This window comes from Erithacus rubecula (genome assembly GCF_903797595.1).
Source record: "Erithacus rubecula genome assembly, chromosome: 9".
NCBI classification, from domain to species: Eukaryota; Metazoa; Chordata; class Aves; order Passeriformes; family Muscicapidae; genus Erithacus; species Erithacus rubecula.
Genome location: NC_136660.1, coordinates 27,886,603 through 27,904,643, shown reverse-complemented (window position 1 = coordinate 27,904,643; position 18,041 = coordinate 27,886,603). Strand labels below are relative to the sequence as shown.

Here is an 18,041-nt window from a genome sequence, read left to right as displayed (position 1 = left end):
ACTAATTTAAATTGATGGGTTTTTTGCTAAAAAATCAGAATGCATATTACTTAAAAGTATGTGCATTAGAGTGGGTTTTGGCTCAGGCAGCCCACCTAAGGAACCCTACAATTATTTTTAGGTAATCAAAGTGGATTCATTTTTTAAATATCTGATACACTGATTGCTCTTTTGCTCTACAGGAACAGAGCTCTGTCTGTTCTTGATGGTGCCCATGGCAGCTTTTACCAGTATTTCTTTTGGAGAGGAAAGGAAGTTCCTCCTCAAAGGCTCATGATGAAAACACATTATGAAGGTTGCCATTGCTGAATAGGTAAAGATGATATAAATAGTGCCAGAGAAAACAACTTGTAAAGTCACCCATTAGGCAACTTTAAAAGCTACACAGAACTTAAAACCCAAGGAGAACATTGTCAATCTGCTGCCAGGATGAGTTTAATATCTTTCTCATGTCTCTCTTTCACAGACACTTGAAGTAAGTGTCTGTGGCACCCTTGGCCTCTTCTCTCAAACCCCCACATCTCAGCTGTCAGTAACTCAGCAGAATAATCACATTTTCTGAACAGTAAGCTTTGAACACCATGGAAGATCATCCTTTTGAAGATATAACCTCAGTGTCAACACGTCACTAATAAGATTTTAATAAGTTTTTTAACCAACACAAATAATCACGAACTTGTATCTATACAACTAATCTACTGCTGGGTTAAATTTCACCAGCCTTTCACCTAAGGTACTTTAAAGTAACTCTGACAACTTAGTATTTTATTGATACCTGGCTGATGTACTTTTTTTAATGTCTTGAGGCTTTTTCTGTAGTTATATGACAGTTGGGTGGCTCAAGTCTAGGTGTCAAAGTTTATGTGGCATGCATTCAAGCAGCAGCATGCATAGAGGTATGCACATATGTGTACACATACATGTGATGCACACATGGCATATATTTGCTAAAAACATGCTGACTTTTGATATTAGTTTGAAGACCTCAAAAAACCCAGATGTTTCCAGTAAAGGATTAACTTCATCTTTCCGAACAGAATGATTGCAAACCAAGTGTGGGAAAAGCTGTATTTTGTATTGGAAATATCCAATGTGTGATAACAGAGAAAATAACTGATCTATAAAGGCAACAGAAATGCTGCAGATCTCCTAAAAAACATCACCCCCAACAGCCTGTGTGGTTGAAGCTTTTCCAGGATGGTCATCAGTATCTCAGGTGCCTTTTAGGGCTGCTTAGAGAACAATCAGAGCAAGTTAAGACTCACAGTCTCTGTCTACTGCAAAAGCAACAATGGCAGCACAATTCTGGGAAAACTGAATGCTGCTTGGAGTGTTATCCCATTATTAAAGAAAATTACAATACAGCAAAATGCTTGCATTATCTTATTATTATTAAATGTATTATACATTCATTGCATCTGTCATTAGTTACTGTAAAGAATTTTTTCCTAGCATCTCATAAATTGTAAGGATAATTTTTTAAAATACCATGCATAAAGAAAATGACAAGGTGATAAGCAGCTAGAGCAATTTTTTTAACGCTGACAACTAAGTTGATGATTAATAAGTTTGAAAATAATACTAAAAAACATCACTAAGATGAAACAAAATTGTTCTGAGCAATTTCCCACCGTGTTTTCTTTTGGTACTTTATGTGCAGTCTGTAGTACACATACAACTCAGTATTTTTCTAGAATTTCTATTTAAAAATTGCATATTTCCCAGACATGCAGCACATAGCAGATCAAGACCCTGAAGAAAACAAACTGTCAAGAGAAACCACCAAGACAGCAAGCCAGGACCTGTTCACACCTACAACCAAAGCTGCTTTATTTCCAAAAATCCAATAATATTCAATTGTGATTTTTCGATTACTGAATTTCAATATTTATGCCTTCAAAATCATCCCTCAAATGTAACTTGAGTAAAATTTAGGAAAAAAATTAATTAAAGTGATTTGGAATATCTGTTTTGGAGCTCTTCAACACCTCAGACTGAAAGGCTTCCCAGGTGTCCCAGGAACAGTCAAGGCTGAGCTGTGATTGTCTCACCTATTCTTTACCACAATATAGAATGTGCCTTATTCTGTTCAAGACAGGGTTTGATTACTTAAATATTTCTGGCACAGACTGACAGCACTGAATTAGCACTCCAAGGACTGCCCATGGATTTATTTGGCCAGGAAACCCAAACTCATCTCTTCCCAGAGCACCCTATTCCCTCATGCTCAGAATTCACCTCTGCCTTCCCTCTTATTTTCTTGCACATTGAGATAAATCTTAAAAAGGATGCTGTAACTTTACCTGGTAACTTGGGTGGTCCTCTCTCTCCACACTTTCTTTGCCAGACAAGGGGTTTAGATGACAAATCTTAAGCATGTGCACTGGGTCTGGACTTAATAATTTGTGCACTGCTATTTATTTCCAACAAGTAATGCAAATCTTTTTGTACAACTTAAAACATTTCACAATTTATGGTAAGAAATTAATTTCATTTTATATTATAGCTATTATGGCTATTATTTCTATCATACCTATTTAACACCACACACTACCTGAAACCATTTTAATTAGTATAAGAACAGATAACTAATATATTACAGTCACAGAACTTCCCTTATCATAAAAGACCCCTGCAATTTCTTACTGATTTTTGTACAGAATGCAGCAATGAATCAAATGTAAAATAATTCAAACTATATATTTGTACAATGAAATGTCAGAAAGAACTGAAGGAGCACATATATCTTTACTGCAAGCCACATCTTAGGACAACGGAATATAAAGCCCATTTTTACACCAAGAATACAAACTCTAACTCTTATTCTCTGTACTAAAAGGAGACTTCAAGTGACAGAATTTAAATGAGTAATTTGTGTTAGATATGGTTACTTCAAGAAAAAACAAAAGTAAGTATTTCTTAAAAATATGACCATTGCCAAACTACTGCCCATCAGCAACCAAAATACCACATTTCTGACACAAATAAACCAGAATTGCAGTTACAGGGGAAACTGCATAGGATGGAAAGCTTTTTAACTGCAGAGTAACTAAAATGCTACAGATTAAAAAAAAAGTAGTATATAACTTAGTAACATTAAAGACCCAAAATACAGCAAATATCCATAGCCATATAGCTATACACAGCTCATTTGCTATATAATCACAATAGTTTACTCAATACCTCCCTGCTTTCTAGATCTAAGACTCTAAGACACTACAGAATATTAGGACTGGAGAAATATGTGTGGGATCAGCTAGTTCCCTACCCCCTGAGACAACTGAAAATGTAAAAAGAAAAGTGTAAGTGATAATGCAGATTTCATAGCATATTTAGGTAATCTTTCACAGTTTAACCAGCAGAAATTTTTCCTTGTATTCCACCTTAATCTTTCTTGTTGCAACCTAATCCCATTACTTCCTCCTCAAACAAAATGGGGGTGTGGGGGAAGGCACTTTGTCATCTCCTTCTCTTTCAGCTTCCCTTCATGCATCTGAAGCCTGTTATTATGCCTCCATCTTTTCTTTGTCCTTCTGCAAGGTTTGTCACATTTTGTAAGCCTGCATCATATCAGGATGCAAAGCAAGTCCTTAGATGTGTTTTAAAGCTATTGAGATGTCAGCAATTATAGTGAGTGAAAATCCAGAAAAGTCAAATTTTTTTTACCCATTCTTTAATCACAACTATTCAAAACCTTTTGAAATCTGAATTACATCTTTTTTCTATAACAACTGTTACTCATTCCATAGTAATTTGATAGCATAACACTATTCAATACCACTATAAATGTATCAGTTATCTGATGACAGTTGTAAAGCTACCATTAGTACCAGAGTGGAAAAATATAATTCTATTTTAACAGAATTTGCCATTCCTGGACAAAGGTCAGAACAGAATTGATCATTCAGAGGTGAACAGTCAGTTCTTTTAGAGCTTTCTGAATTATCTCCTTGGAGCATAAACAGAAAGGATTTAGAAAACTGTTGGCTATAAAACTAGAAAGTTTTCCAAGGACTGCAAAGCTTGCTATGCACAACCTCCTCCTTCCTTTCAAGAGCAGGGACCTAAGGAAGAAAAAGGGCTAATGCAACTTATATTAAAAAAGGAAGATTTTCTTGCAAATAATTTTAGTGTGTATCACCAACAGTCAAACTAAGAGCTCAGATCTTACCTTGAAGTACATCTCTCATGACAGCAGAAAACACAATATGTGTAGTGAAGCCATAAGTATTTTGTCAGGACACCAGGAAAAAGTTATTTTATGTCATGAGTGTGCTAGGGAAATAAATGACCTGCAGTTTTTGTCCCAGAACACATAACTTCACCTCTCCAATGCAGAGATCAAGCACAGCCTCTGTCCCCAGCTTTGACTGCTCTCCAATTCAAAACAAGCTATGCCCTTGTAACTATAGCAACTTGATCCATGAAGAATATTACAGTATTACAGATGTACTTGCAGAGTTACAGTCATCATCTTGTCATGCCTTTAAAAAGTTTTCAACCTGCATCCTCAAAGTTATTACCAGGAGCCAAAAGGAAAAATACACCATGTGCTCAGGCACATCATGGAAGCAAAGGCTGAGTCTTGGTGGAAAAGGAAAGTTGGTGGTGTCTAGACAGAAACTCAGCTAGCAGCAACAAAGTGACACAAAATGCAACTATAAAGATGACAGGTTTGGGTATTTGTTTATTTCCTTATAATTCTTTTGTCCTTTGATTGGCTTTCTCATGTAATTTTCTATTTTATTTTCTCTTTATTTCATTCACACAAACTCAGCTTCTAACTGGGCTGTTCTTCTACTCATATTTTTCTCTGTATGTTTCTATTTTAATTATGGTTTTAATTTCCAGCCATATTTAATTTTCTTTTGCATTACCAATAGCATTAGCGGAATGAAGGAGAAAAGTAACAGAATCATTATTTTCATTCTTTATGTTTGCACTGGGCCTGATCCCAGCTATGGTTCCAAAATCCTCTTAAATCCCACTAATTGATTTGACTTATCCATGGATCACTGGTAATTTTTCCTGCAAAAATCCCTGGCCCACAGTTTGGCCACCTCTATCACAATACTCATGATACTGTATAAAATCTAGCAGTTCACAATGACTACATCCTTCAAAATATCCTAAGAATGTAAACATATTTGTTATGGGCTCTACACTAAAAATACAACATATCATAGCAGATAAAGCACTGAAATAATTATATTTTTTATTTTTAAAGCCTTCTCTAGTCAAAATACCTCCTGTTAAAATCATGTCTATCAATAAAATATGCATTCTTACAGACAAGGTTTGAAAAAACAAGTTGTAAAATTTATAATTTTACGGGTCCTATAAATTGATTTCAGCTGTTATTGCACCACACATATTTCACTAAAAGTGATGGAATGCTTATTTGGTTGATAGCTAATGTATCCCTGAAGAATAAAAGCTGTATGAATTTACATTTTGCCATAAAGGTGATACAGACAGCAAAAGAACATTTTGTCAACTTCAGGAGAAAAACTGAACTATTAAGAATTATTTAAAGCATCATAAAGCCTCAGCAAAATGTTCAATTGTCAATAAGGGTAGACATTAATCTTTCTATCCCCTTGAACAAAATTTTTACATATTGTGCTTGAGTTTACCAGATGTGAATTGTGCTGCATTGCCTACTGCATATTAGAGTGCTGAGGAACCAACAAACCCTTTAAATGAAGAAATATTCCCTGAGAACCAAAGGTCTGGTTAAAGAAACATCAGTAATGGAGAAGAAAAAGACAAAACTTTCCAGCACCTTCCTAGATTGAAAGCCAATTTTATTGAGTTTTCATAATGAATATGTTCCTGTTCCAGCCTTTAGTTTTAAGGGAAGGAGTTCCTGTTGACTTTGAAACCACCCATGCAAGTGAAAAAGCAGCCCTACTGCAATATACAAAAAGCAGCTGGAGTATTGGACTTCATCTTCTCCTTCACCTCAAGGAGAATCCTCCAGTGCAGCAGTTTAAAAACTAAATTTTGAATAGTTATGGGTGCCTTGCCATCCTCAGCATACCAGGCCTTTTTGTTTCAATTATGAACAAGACAAAATTACTATACAAAAGTAACCTCTTGGTCTGTTAAATGTGCAATTTCTCCACCAGCAGCATGTATTTATACAAATCAATGTTACCAGACACAATGGCAGATACTGAACTTTATTTATAAGCACCTTCTCACTGCCTATAACAGAATTGGTTACATGAAATTTAATGACATCTCTGAAAATTTGAGGTGTTGCTCCAATGAGGGAGTTACTTCCTCCTGAAAGAGCAACAATTGCAAAATTATGACTCTGAATTAACTTCTCTTGAAATATATTAATCTGATTTTGAAGTATTAGTTTAGCTGATCAGCTCATCTGTATGATAAACCTCTTGCCTTTAAAGAAAAGTTAATTTCATGTTACATTAAAAACATTAAATTCACATTACATAAAATGTCATTTCATATTTTTCTTTTGTCTTCCAGTAGAAGAACTCACCTGTACACTGTCCTCCATTTGTGGGATCCCCATAATATCCTGGCATGCAGGTCTCACACTGTTTTCCTGTTGTTAGGTTTTTACACTGATCACAGACATTGCTGTTGATGCAGGTGCTGTGGCCATTACACTGGCAAGCTGGAATACAATATTTTTAAAGATTCATTACTAAACTGCTCTTTGGAAAAAAATAATCTCTGTGCCATTACAAAATTTTAGTAAAATGTGATTCTGAGGAGTTTAGTCCTGACAAATAACCAGCATACATATATTTGCATTTTGACACAAGAACCTCTTCAAAACAGTATTGCAATACAACATGAATTCACACAAAAACTGAGTTGTGACCTGTGAGTTTTAAGGGGGGGTTTTATGAGAAAGGGGTTTGATTTGCCATTGGAGTGACTGAATTAGTCCTTACAGCTTCAAAATGCTGTCCAGGCATTTCAGAAATCTTTGAAGGGGAAGCAAGCCACTGACTGAGACTCCATGAAAACCCCAATACCTACAAGAAAATGTGAATTATTTGAAAGCCTATTGTGATGGAGAACATGAACTCACACATCTAGCTAAACTCATCTAGGGGAGAGAAAACTGAGATAAATTAACTAAATATTATGTTATTTTTAATTGTCCTGACCCTCATTAGCTTTGGGATACAAAGCAATTTTAAGGACATCAGGACAACATCAAACAGCTCAAACTCTCTCCTCCTCTATTTTGGTGATTCCTATTGACGTAATTTTTTCACACCTGACCTTGAAAGCATAAAATTGCTTTTGGTCAAATAGCACCACTATAAACCACTGATCTTGCAGCAGAGCTCCACTCCAGAGCTTCACATTTTGGGGAAACTCAGAAAGCACTGATCAGTCCTGCAGCAAAATCACAATGTGAATCCTGCCAGAATCATTGATCCTGCTGCCAGGTTTTGAAGGATGACCTCTCTATAGAGTGGACTTTCAGAGCTCATGGTGCCCAGCAGATTAGTAATCTGTCAATTATAGCAGCTTGTCAAATGTCAAACCATGTCAGACCTGTCGATTCCTCAGTGCCAAAGTGGGTGGAAGCCTCAGAAGAGGACAGCTATCACAGTAAGATTGCATTTTCTTTTTAAATTTGGATTTTAAATTTAAATGTCACAGTGATCGGTGTCTTGGCTAGAGGAAAAAAAGGGGATTCTCACTGCATGATTTGAAAGTTTTTAGAGCTGTTTTATAATTTAGTAACTAAATATATTTATAGCCATTGCCAGACTTGGCTCATAAACCAATAAAACCTCCCAAGTTGACAATCTCTTCCTTCTTCTGTAACTATGCCTAGAGAATCTTCCAAACAAGTATTAAATATTTCTGTACCATTAGGTTTTCTCACTATCTTGACTAAATCTCTAGAAATCACAAGTCTTATTCTCCACAAGAATACTTGATTGTTATATACCTTTGTGGTGTCTCCCTCTTTTGCAGTTTGCATTCTCAGGAAAAGCTACACAAGAGTACCATGAATTGCAGCTCCATTTTGGGGGTTTTGTACTTGTTTTAAACATTAAATTACTTAAAGCAAATGCAAAAAAAAAAAAAAATACAGCCCAATAAGTGAAAAGTAAAAACAGAGTACATTAAAGAGGTGCTCTTTTAAAGTAAGATTGCCTAATTAAGGCTATATAATAGTGTAGGACAAATGCTTAATATTAATATTCTCTAACTAGTGGACCATTGATTTATAAATTTTGAAATTCTTGCTAATGCTTAGTTCTGTATTTCTTAATTTTTGTGTTATATAGGGTGATGAAAGCAACCCTAATTGTAAATTTTAGTTTTCTGCAAGTCATAATGTTATCTGGTCATGACAGCTCTGAATTCTTACATCCTGTTGAGTGAAAGTAAATGGAAGAGATTTTAAAACAAATTTCAAAAAAACATACATACAATAAGAAGTAATGCAATCCTCAATTGATATGACACACCATAGAAAATTACATTATGTAATTGCTGATTTCCCTAAAAACATGCATCTCATTGAAAATAGTCAGAAGTGCAAGTTCAATAAATTTCTAAGCCAGTTCACTGCAATTGAACTGGAGACATTAGTATTAAATAATTAAAATAGTCATTAAAATAATGAGACACAGTAACAACCATTAAGTAAGAATTAGGAGGTAAATTTGTAAAAGTTCTTTTTTTCCTTAAGTCCTTTTAATGTACACCACTGGCAGCAACAAAGTCACTTTCCTCACACACACAAATGTACTTCAGCTGAATCCTCAGTGAGACTGCCCTGGAGAGAAGCAATTTTATGTCTAATTTGCTTTTGACCTCTGTGTTGAAATAGCTGATGAGGCTGACAATTGTTGGTAATTACAGTTTTAAGAAAATACTTAAAACTAGGAAAATTTATGAAAAGGGTGTCTTCATTACAATGTGGATCCAGTGTACGGATATTTCATCCAGTTTTAAACTAGTTAGAATCTACTCACACTGCTTTTCAGAGGAGAAATTTAGACTTTAAAGAAAAACTTGGGCTTGCATTCTACCTAAATCTTTCTTCTCATGAGATGAATGTCAAAGCTATTTTTCTTTTCTTTTTATATGTTTTATCTGCAATTTTATGTATAACAACAGTTAAACTAAGAATCTGATGAAAATAAAACTGTATTCCTATCAAAGGAAATACTATGACAGCTTATTTGAAGCCTATTGATTTCAAAGTGACCAGTTACAAAAATAAACATTTTGTTTACTGCTTGATGAATACTAATCTTAAAGTTTTGAACAAACAGAAAACAAGAAGGAGTTTAAAAATGTTATCAGCAGCACAATTGCCCAGAGGCACTATAAGGAGGATGGATATGGACTGCAAGGAAAAATAAGTGCATGCCTGAACGAACATGAATGGTTCAGCCAACAATTCATCAATATGGCAGAATAATCTCCAAACTGCATGGTATAAACTATCTATTTACATTTGCATCCTAACTGCAAACTGTTCAGTAGGCTTACATAGACTTAGTCTAATTCTATCTCATTTCAAGTACGTCAAATTATTGTTGTGCTAAGAATAAACTGTTTATATAATCCATTGCAGAAAATATTATACTAAAATGAAAACAAAATCTTAGGAACAAAACTTCCAGCCTAAGGAGATCAAAAAGAAATTTCATATCAATTGAAATTTTAATTCTATGACTTCTGCATTACTTGTCCCTTAAACACATAAAGCAAGGGAATGTTAAATTGAAGCGGAAGTTGAGTAAATTCTTGGTAAAAAGGTACAACAAATACAGAATTTTATCCATCCAGAATAAATATTAAACACAGCAGGTTTAGACAAGCAATGTATTTATCTATTACACTTTCACTAGTGGCAGAAATTATGCATTGCACTGAAGGGTTAACAATCCACTCATCAATATACAGTCTAAGTATTGAAATTCCTATACAACAACAACAGAATATCATTTTATTGTTTCCAGAAACATACTCGAAGGTTCTTTGTTCAAGAAGTACCATTAGATGATGTGGTAGGTTTCTTTGGTTTTAACTGAAAATATGCATCAGTGTTCAATTCATATTTCATTTCATTATTCTAAAACTTTTTAAAAAACCTCATTCTATATATATGCATACACAATAAAGAAAATACACTGATGGAAAAAGCAGACAAGAAAGCAAACACAGCTGCATGTACCCATAAAAGTATTGATCCTACAAAAGCTCCAGCTTCCAAAATTATCAGCAGTAGAACATTTCCTGGAAAAACAACTTTAGCACAGTTACACTATTTTTTCTTTTATTACTATACACTAAAAAAAAAAAGAAAAAAACACACCAAACCAAAAAAAAAATAAGTTTTCAGGCTGTCTTTTAAACTGTATCATTTATTGTAAATTACTTCTGGAGGGCTGTCAAAGTCCCTAGTGTGCTTTTCATTTACCTGCAGTCCTCCACTGCTGCCTCCACACTCTGCTGCCAGAGCTGGAGGATTTCCACACAGGAGGCTTCACCAGCACAGCTTTCACTGTCTTATAGCACCTGGTATCTTCCTTACTTTTCCAATGAATTCAGAAATTAAAATACTCTAATCAGACTGGTGTGGCTTAAATTGAGACTTCAGAGATTCTTTTTAAGCACATATTCTATTCACTCTGAGTGTCTAAAAGGTCAGCTGGAAGCACAGCTCAGGTTTTGGCAGCCCCCCATTCTGACAGTCAGCTGGATGTGGCAAGAGCAGGAGAGAATTTTATGCCCATCAGTCTTTTCCTATGGATATTTTCTACCCAGTTCCATTCCTTGATCAAGACAGAAGCCAGAAGAAAGCAAGAGCTCAAGAAAATTCCTATACTTTGATTTCTAAATGTGGAGGGACAGGATGAGTGAAAACTTATCTACAAATAAATGGCAATTTTGGCTAAACTATTTGCAATGCATGCTAATCTCCACTTGTGTTCAGTAGACAAACAAACTCTACATTTAGGAAATACTTTGTAAAAAAAAAATCTTTCATGAAAATGCCATTTGCATAACTTAGAACAATTACGTTATTTTGGAGTGCTTAAGCTCTTATTTCATATATAAGAAAGAATGGAAGCAAACCTTACCTGGACACTGGATAAAAGACCACTCATAATTTTTTTCTCTTGGGCAAAGAGTAGCATCAAGCACCATTTCATTGGAGTGGACACTGACAGGCTTCATTGGGCCTCTTGAGGAGCCTTCCAAGCACTGTCCTTTGCCAGTGTTACTGGGATCATTGCACCATCCACACCCTGGCTGTTCCAAACACTGGCCACAGGTCCTCAGCCCAGAGCAGTTTTGAGCTTTAGAACATGGAATACAATATTAATACACTGTTTTTTAAATCAGATGCTTGGGTTTTGCAACAGGACATGCAGCATTTCTTTTTCCTTGTGCAAATTTTTAACAAAAGATCAGTAATACTGGTAAGAAGATCTCCATTTTCATTAAAAGTTGTACTTAAAGCTCACAAAAGATATATCAGGTGTGCAACAATAAAAACTTCAAATCAACAAAGATAACAAAGTAGAACAAGAATATTGCACATCTTCATTAGACACACAAGAAAATACATATTCTTTATCTATAAGTAGTACATAACGCATTAATTACTAATTTTACTGAGATAAACAGCCCTTCCAACAGGAAGACTCTACAGTTTGACACAAGGTAAATAAACCAAATAAGAGTGATAATATTTATAAATATTAAAAAAATCCCAAGATCATTCAAATTCAAACCAAAAATTATTTTGGCTACAAAGTACCCCTGGATGTCACCTGAGTATTCGCCTACAAATATGATTCAGTTTTCTTACATACAGCTTTTGAAACAAGCTAGCAAATCACACATCTCATTTAAATTAATTATATCTTAAGGTTCTCATCAATTAATCAGGTTTCACTTTTTAAATTGCATTCTAAAATCCAAATCTCCCTTTAGGTCTTTTATACTCTCTTCTTTAAAATAATTAAACAGTCTTCCTCATATTTCAAATCTGTTTAGAACCAAATAAAACTCCTATTCTGAAGTTACTGTCATTTTTTATTAATAAGAAATTAACATTTTAGTAACTTCAAGAACACCATTAAAGTTCCCAAGCTTCTTTAAGCTTCTTCTGATAAACCTTAGTTTTTTTTAATTACTGCTGTAACACTGGATCAAATTAACATCAGACTCATTCAAACATTGATCACTATGGGTTCCTGTCTCTCCTCACATTAACTTTATAGGTTTCAAAATTAAATTTTAAAAGCACACATGAAGGTGAAGCCAGAATTATCTAAGTTTCTTTTTAAAAAGAAGAAAGTAATTTAAAGATTCCCAGAGTTATTTTGAAGGACGCTCAAATGCTTTCTGTGTGAGGTAACCTCTCAGTTTGGCTCATCTGCAGCCAGAACATGCATCTAAATAATGCTCACAGTTACCTGGTCCACCAAAGTTTTAGTACTGAATTATTTCATTGCTAAGTAAATTAACTGAGAGCTGAATAAAGATAGCTCCTCTGACTTCAACTATTACAATGGTTTAAAACTAATGAAAACTGCAAAATGAAAAAATACTGCACAGTCTAAAGATACCTGCAGATAACAGGAAAACAGGCACTGTAGAGTCTGAGTGAATCTCAAAAGGATTTTAGCAGCACAGAAAGCTGAAGCAAGAGCCCTTCAATAGACTTGGAAGAATCCAGCCAGGAGGAAATATTTCAGGTTTCCCAAATACGGAAAATAGCAGGATGGGAAAAAGCCAACTGTCATTGCAAATTGTCAAACATGAAAAACCAGTTTTAAACCATCTGAGCTGAAGCTGAATGATACAAATTTGGGCTTCTGAATATGTTAGAGGATCAGCAGAAAAATAAAGATCATCATTCTGCACTGGCTGGCTTGCCCTTTCAGAGATGCACTCTAAACAATCCAAACAAATCTCATGCTGCTATTTATACTCAGGCTGCTATTTATAAAGCCCTGAAGTATCAGCTGCATTATCTTTACAGAGGCTGAAACAGAACCAAAAGTGAAAATCCTCAGCTATTATCTGTAGTGGCATTCAGCTGAAAAACTGAAGAGAGTTGAGAAGCAATTGTTGATGGAAGAAAGGGATATTCAAGCAGCAATTTTGTTTTCTTTGAAATTCTAGAGGTGGTCCAAGATTGTTCAACTGTCAGCTATTCAGTCAAAAGTCATAATGGATGGAAGATGTACAGAAGAGTTGAAATGCAATTTTTTGGCAAGTAGGTATTAAGATGACAATATGTCACCAATAAAACAGCATTCCTCATTTCTAATTCCAAGTTGTGAAAATAAATGTGAAGTTCTCAGGTTTTTGGGTTTTATGGTTTTTTTGTATTTTAAATCATACATGTTCATCTGATTTTTTTTTTCTTCATTCAGAGCAAAACATCCAAAAGCTCAAAAATTAGTGATTCAAAATAAAGAAAATAAAATTTTAGAAACAAGGAGAATTTTTTAAAGGTATAGTTCCTGTGTGTACTTGAAGTAGAAACATGATCCCTTGATAAGGGAATCCACTTAACAATTCTTTACTTCAGCAACAATAATGATGTATCTACCTAATAAAATTTCAAGTCATTTACATGAAAATAATATCTGAACCATGCTTCATTTGGACATGCATTTTCTTGTTTAAATGAAAAATATCTGATGCGATAAAACTCTGGAAAAACTGTTTACAGCCACAGAATCTTGGGTTTTTTTCTAATTTGTTGAATATAAAAGTACATTTTCATACAAAATTGCCTTTACATAATGTTGAACTGGTGTATAGCAAATCCCTTTTGCTTCATTTAATATAAACTTTTACAGACCTGACAAAAATGACAATCAAATTAAAAACAATTTCTTATGTTCCCCAAACAAATTGAATTAGTTTGATGTGCAAACACTACACAGAGAAAAACTGAATTGAAAGTTCAGGCTGACATAATATCTGCTAGTTCAAAAACATAAGCATCATTTATGTGGTATTCTGTCAATTTTATCTCCAGATTTTCAATCTATTTATGTTCTGCCACAACTCACTACCAATATTTTATAAGTTACAAAATTGATTCCTGTACAGGAGAGGAAAAAAAAAGTTCTGTAAATGGTTATAAAAAGAAACCTTCATATAACTACAGAACTATTATTTCAAACACACTGACAAGAGATTAAATGCTCCTATTACCTATTACACTGAACATGGGCACTAGAACCTGGATTAATACCTGAAATTTACTAACATAGCTGAAAAGTTTTCCAGAATAGCTCAACATGCTCCTGGTTCATTACATTCTATGATTATTAAAGATGAAGAAAGAACCTAAATTAGAGGAATATGGGCTCTTGGCCAGTTTAGCCTGAAGGAAAAGCTTTCCTATGCCTTATTTCCCTTTCACCCAGTAGTGGCCTGGTACATTCAGCTCTTTTTCTCTCCTAAGGTTAGAATGTATCAGTGGTTCCTTTTACAGGCACGTTAAGAACTTGCTTTACTTAGTATCTCCCTGATGCTCAGGTGAAAGCAAGTAACTGCCTTTTGTGTTCTTCAGGTTTTGGGTTTTTTTATTTTTATCCATAACCTATCAAATGGAGTCATGATCTAATTATGATCCCGAAAGCAAGTTGCTTGTTGTTGTCAAGATCATTAAGCCTATCACAAGACACCCACAAATAAAAGATTTCAGAGGCTTTGATAACAAAAGACCCTTAAGAGAAAAGAGAAAGGAGATCAGAGGCAACCAGAAAAACTCTCAAAGTAGAGCAATAAGGTGCACTTCAGAAATCCTGAAAAAGACTAAGAACCAGTCTTCTGAATGATGGTGACTGAGGAATTGCTCTAAATAAACCCCAGCTAAGACAAGAATCTAAGGCACAATGCAGCTCACTCCAGCTTCAGCATCAATTAATGGCACCAACAAGCCCTGGAAGTGCTGGAAGTGATTGGGGCTGACTCCAGTAGCTCCCAGCTCAGGAGGGAAAAGCTGATACTCTGAAAAATACTTGGAAGAGATTGCTCATTTTCCTGAAGAGACATTGTTCCAAGCTCTGATGAAATGTGCTTCCAAAGGGGACATCCAGGGAGTAACACTGCTCCCTGACAAAGTAAGACATCACCCAAAGGATGAAATGGGCAACCTTGAACATTAATGCAGCCTGACACAGTCTGATCACACAGGACAGAAGTTTTCTGTACCTCCTCTACCTGCCTGATGGCCTAATAGAATTCCTTCTACTTCCATGAACAACCTGCAGGAGTTAGTTATTAGGGATCAAGGGTTAATAATCCCCATCTTCAAGGGAGAAGAATATAAGGAAGACCCAGATCATTTGTTTTGCATTTGTGCTACAATGTTCTCAAGACTACTACAATCATTATTAAAACTTTGTTTTTATCTTTGCATGTTGCAAAAATAGCATAGCCTGAATTTGAAAAACAAAAATAATTCAGAACATTTAAACCTTTAAAAATTCAGCACACTTCCTTTTCTTAATAACTTGATATTGTCTAAGTTCTACATATTGGTTATCCAATTTTAACATCTTGTTCAAGTTAATGTGATTGTTTGTCACACTAACACTGGTCATACAAGAAATCACAGTATTTTTTTCTTTATCTGAAAGGAATAAATACTTTTCACAGTTTCAAAAGACTAAATATATTTCATTACCCAAGAACTGCCAGCATTTTATCTGTATCTAAGAAATGCATACTCAGCACTGACTTCCCACATTAGGAGCTATATAAGGTCATTCATTTGAAAATCTTTTTATCTCTAGCGAATGTGCTGAATCCCTCCAGCTCTTCTGAGTGAAAAATAAACCCATATAATTATTGAGATGAACATTCACTAAGATACTCACGGGAGCAGGTGGCAGTTTGCCACTCCAGACACTGTCCATAAGGGAAGGAGATGATGTAGGCATTGGAGTCCACGCACCGCTTGGTGCTGCTGCACCACATACATTCCATGCCATTGCTGGTGCAGTTGGAACAGCTTGTCCTCAAGGAGCATGGCTTTTTGCAGGGCCTGGCATTCTGGTTGGGACTGACTGGAAAAGGATCACAAATATTTTATAATTTTGAATACCAGTTCAATCTCCTTTTTTTTCTCCACCTTTTGTTCCATTATAAAAATCCCTGTTGAAGTGGTTGCTTCTTTTATTAGCTATAAATATAATTTCAAAATTTCATTTGCAAAACTGAGCATGACCCATACAAGGGCTCAGAGTCCATATGTATGTTAACTTGAACAGTCAAGGGGCTGTTAGTCACAGTAAACTTTCTACACAAACAAACCTAAGAGAAAGAAACTAGAATTTTGGATTTGTCGGTCTTTTACAACTTTAAGATATTCACTAATGTTCAGCAAGATTCAGAAAGAACACATCAGCACTGCTGAATATCTCCTGTGACTGTTACCATTGGCTATTACCAATTTTGATTTATAGGCAAACTACAGGATTTCAAATTAATAATTTGAGAACTATTAATTCTCAAATAAATACTTGCTGCTTTAGCAATATTAATAGATTATTAATAGCTATTTCCAAAAAACTAAAAAATATACATTTTTGTTGCTATTTAATCTAAATTATGCCCCAACCTCTCTTAGGCAAATGAAACCCCAAGGAGCTTGTTATTCACAGTTCCTGGGAGTAAGAGGCTCCTTACCAACAGGTTTTTCACACACAAGGCCATCAGCCATGGCAGTGCAGGGGTTTGCCTTCAGCCCTGCCACCTCTGCTCTCTCCAGGTAGGCACAGAAGCCGGAGTCGTTGGGCTCTCCTGGGAGCCACTGCAGGGTGGTGTTTGTGAAAGGGGACATGTCATCCCAGCCCCAGTAGGAGATGTTGATCTTCCTCAAACCCACCCAGGGTGAAATTTTCTGTGGATGAAAATGAAATAAATGTGAGGGAATAATTTAAAATGCTTTTAGTTTTGATAAAACGTTTCGGAAAAAAAAGTTAACGGCAATAACTTCACATTTTCAGAATTCACCATGTTATCTCACTTTATCATCTCATCAATCATTGTCCACACAGTTTGTATCTTAATTGTTCTATCTTGCTGAACATCTCCCAAAAACCCCAACAAAAATTCCACTCTTTATATGCTTCTCTTCTACTAAAAACCTGCATTCTGTTCAAAGACAATCCTGATTTCCATTATTGGATACATGTCATAATGGAATTATTCATTTTTTTCCCAGTGGCTACTGTATGATTACAAATTTCTAGGCCACTGTGGATAATAAAATACACATAAGTTAACAGCAATTCAGAGAAACGAAAAGTTCAGGAAAAAGTAGGATAAATATTCCATCCTCTGAAGTCCATAGCACTGATACTGATCAAGTATAGGCAATTCAGAAACAGAGATAAAAGTGGCACGTTTGTATTTCCAGTGCTGTTAAATACACATTGAATATACTTTCATTATTGATTTATAAGTTATAAAACATAGTCTAGAATTAATTAAAAGCACTAATTTTAGAACATATTTAGGATTCATCAGTAAAACTACATCACAAATTCTTCTGATTTTTATCATTTAATCTTTACATATTTACCAAGCAAAAAAAAGCAAATTTTAAGAACAAAAGGCATTTGCTTATTCCAAGATAAATCTGCATGCATTACTTGCCACCATAGGTGTAAAAATCTCAAGACACCCAAACCAAACGTGTAATTTCTGTGCAGGCAGTTTTCATTAAGCCCAGTTTAAACACACAGAAGAGAGATACAGAGACACAACAGGGCTGTGACAGGTCCATGATGGCAGGTGGATGCCAGAATACCAAACCCAGCTGCCTGCCCAGGCAGAGGATACACACTGTCAGCTCCAAAGCAGAGATATTGATCTGATTGTGAATTAGGTTCACAACTGATTTCATTTGCAAGGTAAATAATGGTAATTTACAAGGTAAGTAAAGCACTATAATACACCTAATGGGAACTTGCCATGGTTAAAGATCTATGTATTCCACAAAGGAACCAAGAGTTACTGCCATTCTCTAT

General features: G+C 35.1%; 1 protein-coding gene across 4 annotated transcripts in view; it reads right to left on the bottom strand.

The window, feature by feature from the left end:
• The window catches only part of ATRNL1 (attractin like 1), a 431,800-nt gene that overhangs the window by 306,930 nt on the left and 106,829 nt on the right, over positions 1-18,041 (bottom strand). For all 4 annotated transcript variants that reach the window (XM_079312937.1, XM_079312939.1, XM_079312938.1 and 1 more), the window contains exons 16-19: positions 16,696-16,909; positions 15,885-16,073; positions 11,109-11,327; positions 6,512-6,649 (exon numbers count right to left, since the gene is read on the bottom strand). In XM_079312937.1, coding sequence (XP_079169063.1) covers positions 6,512-6,649; positions 11,109-11,327; positions 15,885-16,073; positions 16,696-16,909 — 760 coding nt within the window. The remainder of the gene's footprint in view (positions 1-6,511; positions 6,650-11,108; positions 11,328-15,884; positions 16,074-16,695; positions 16,910-18,041) is intronic.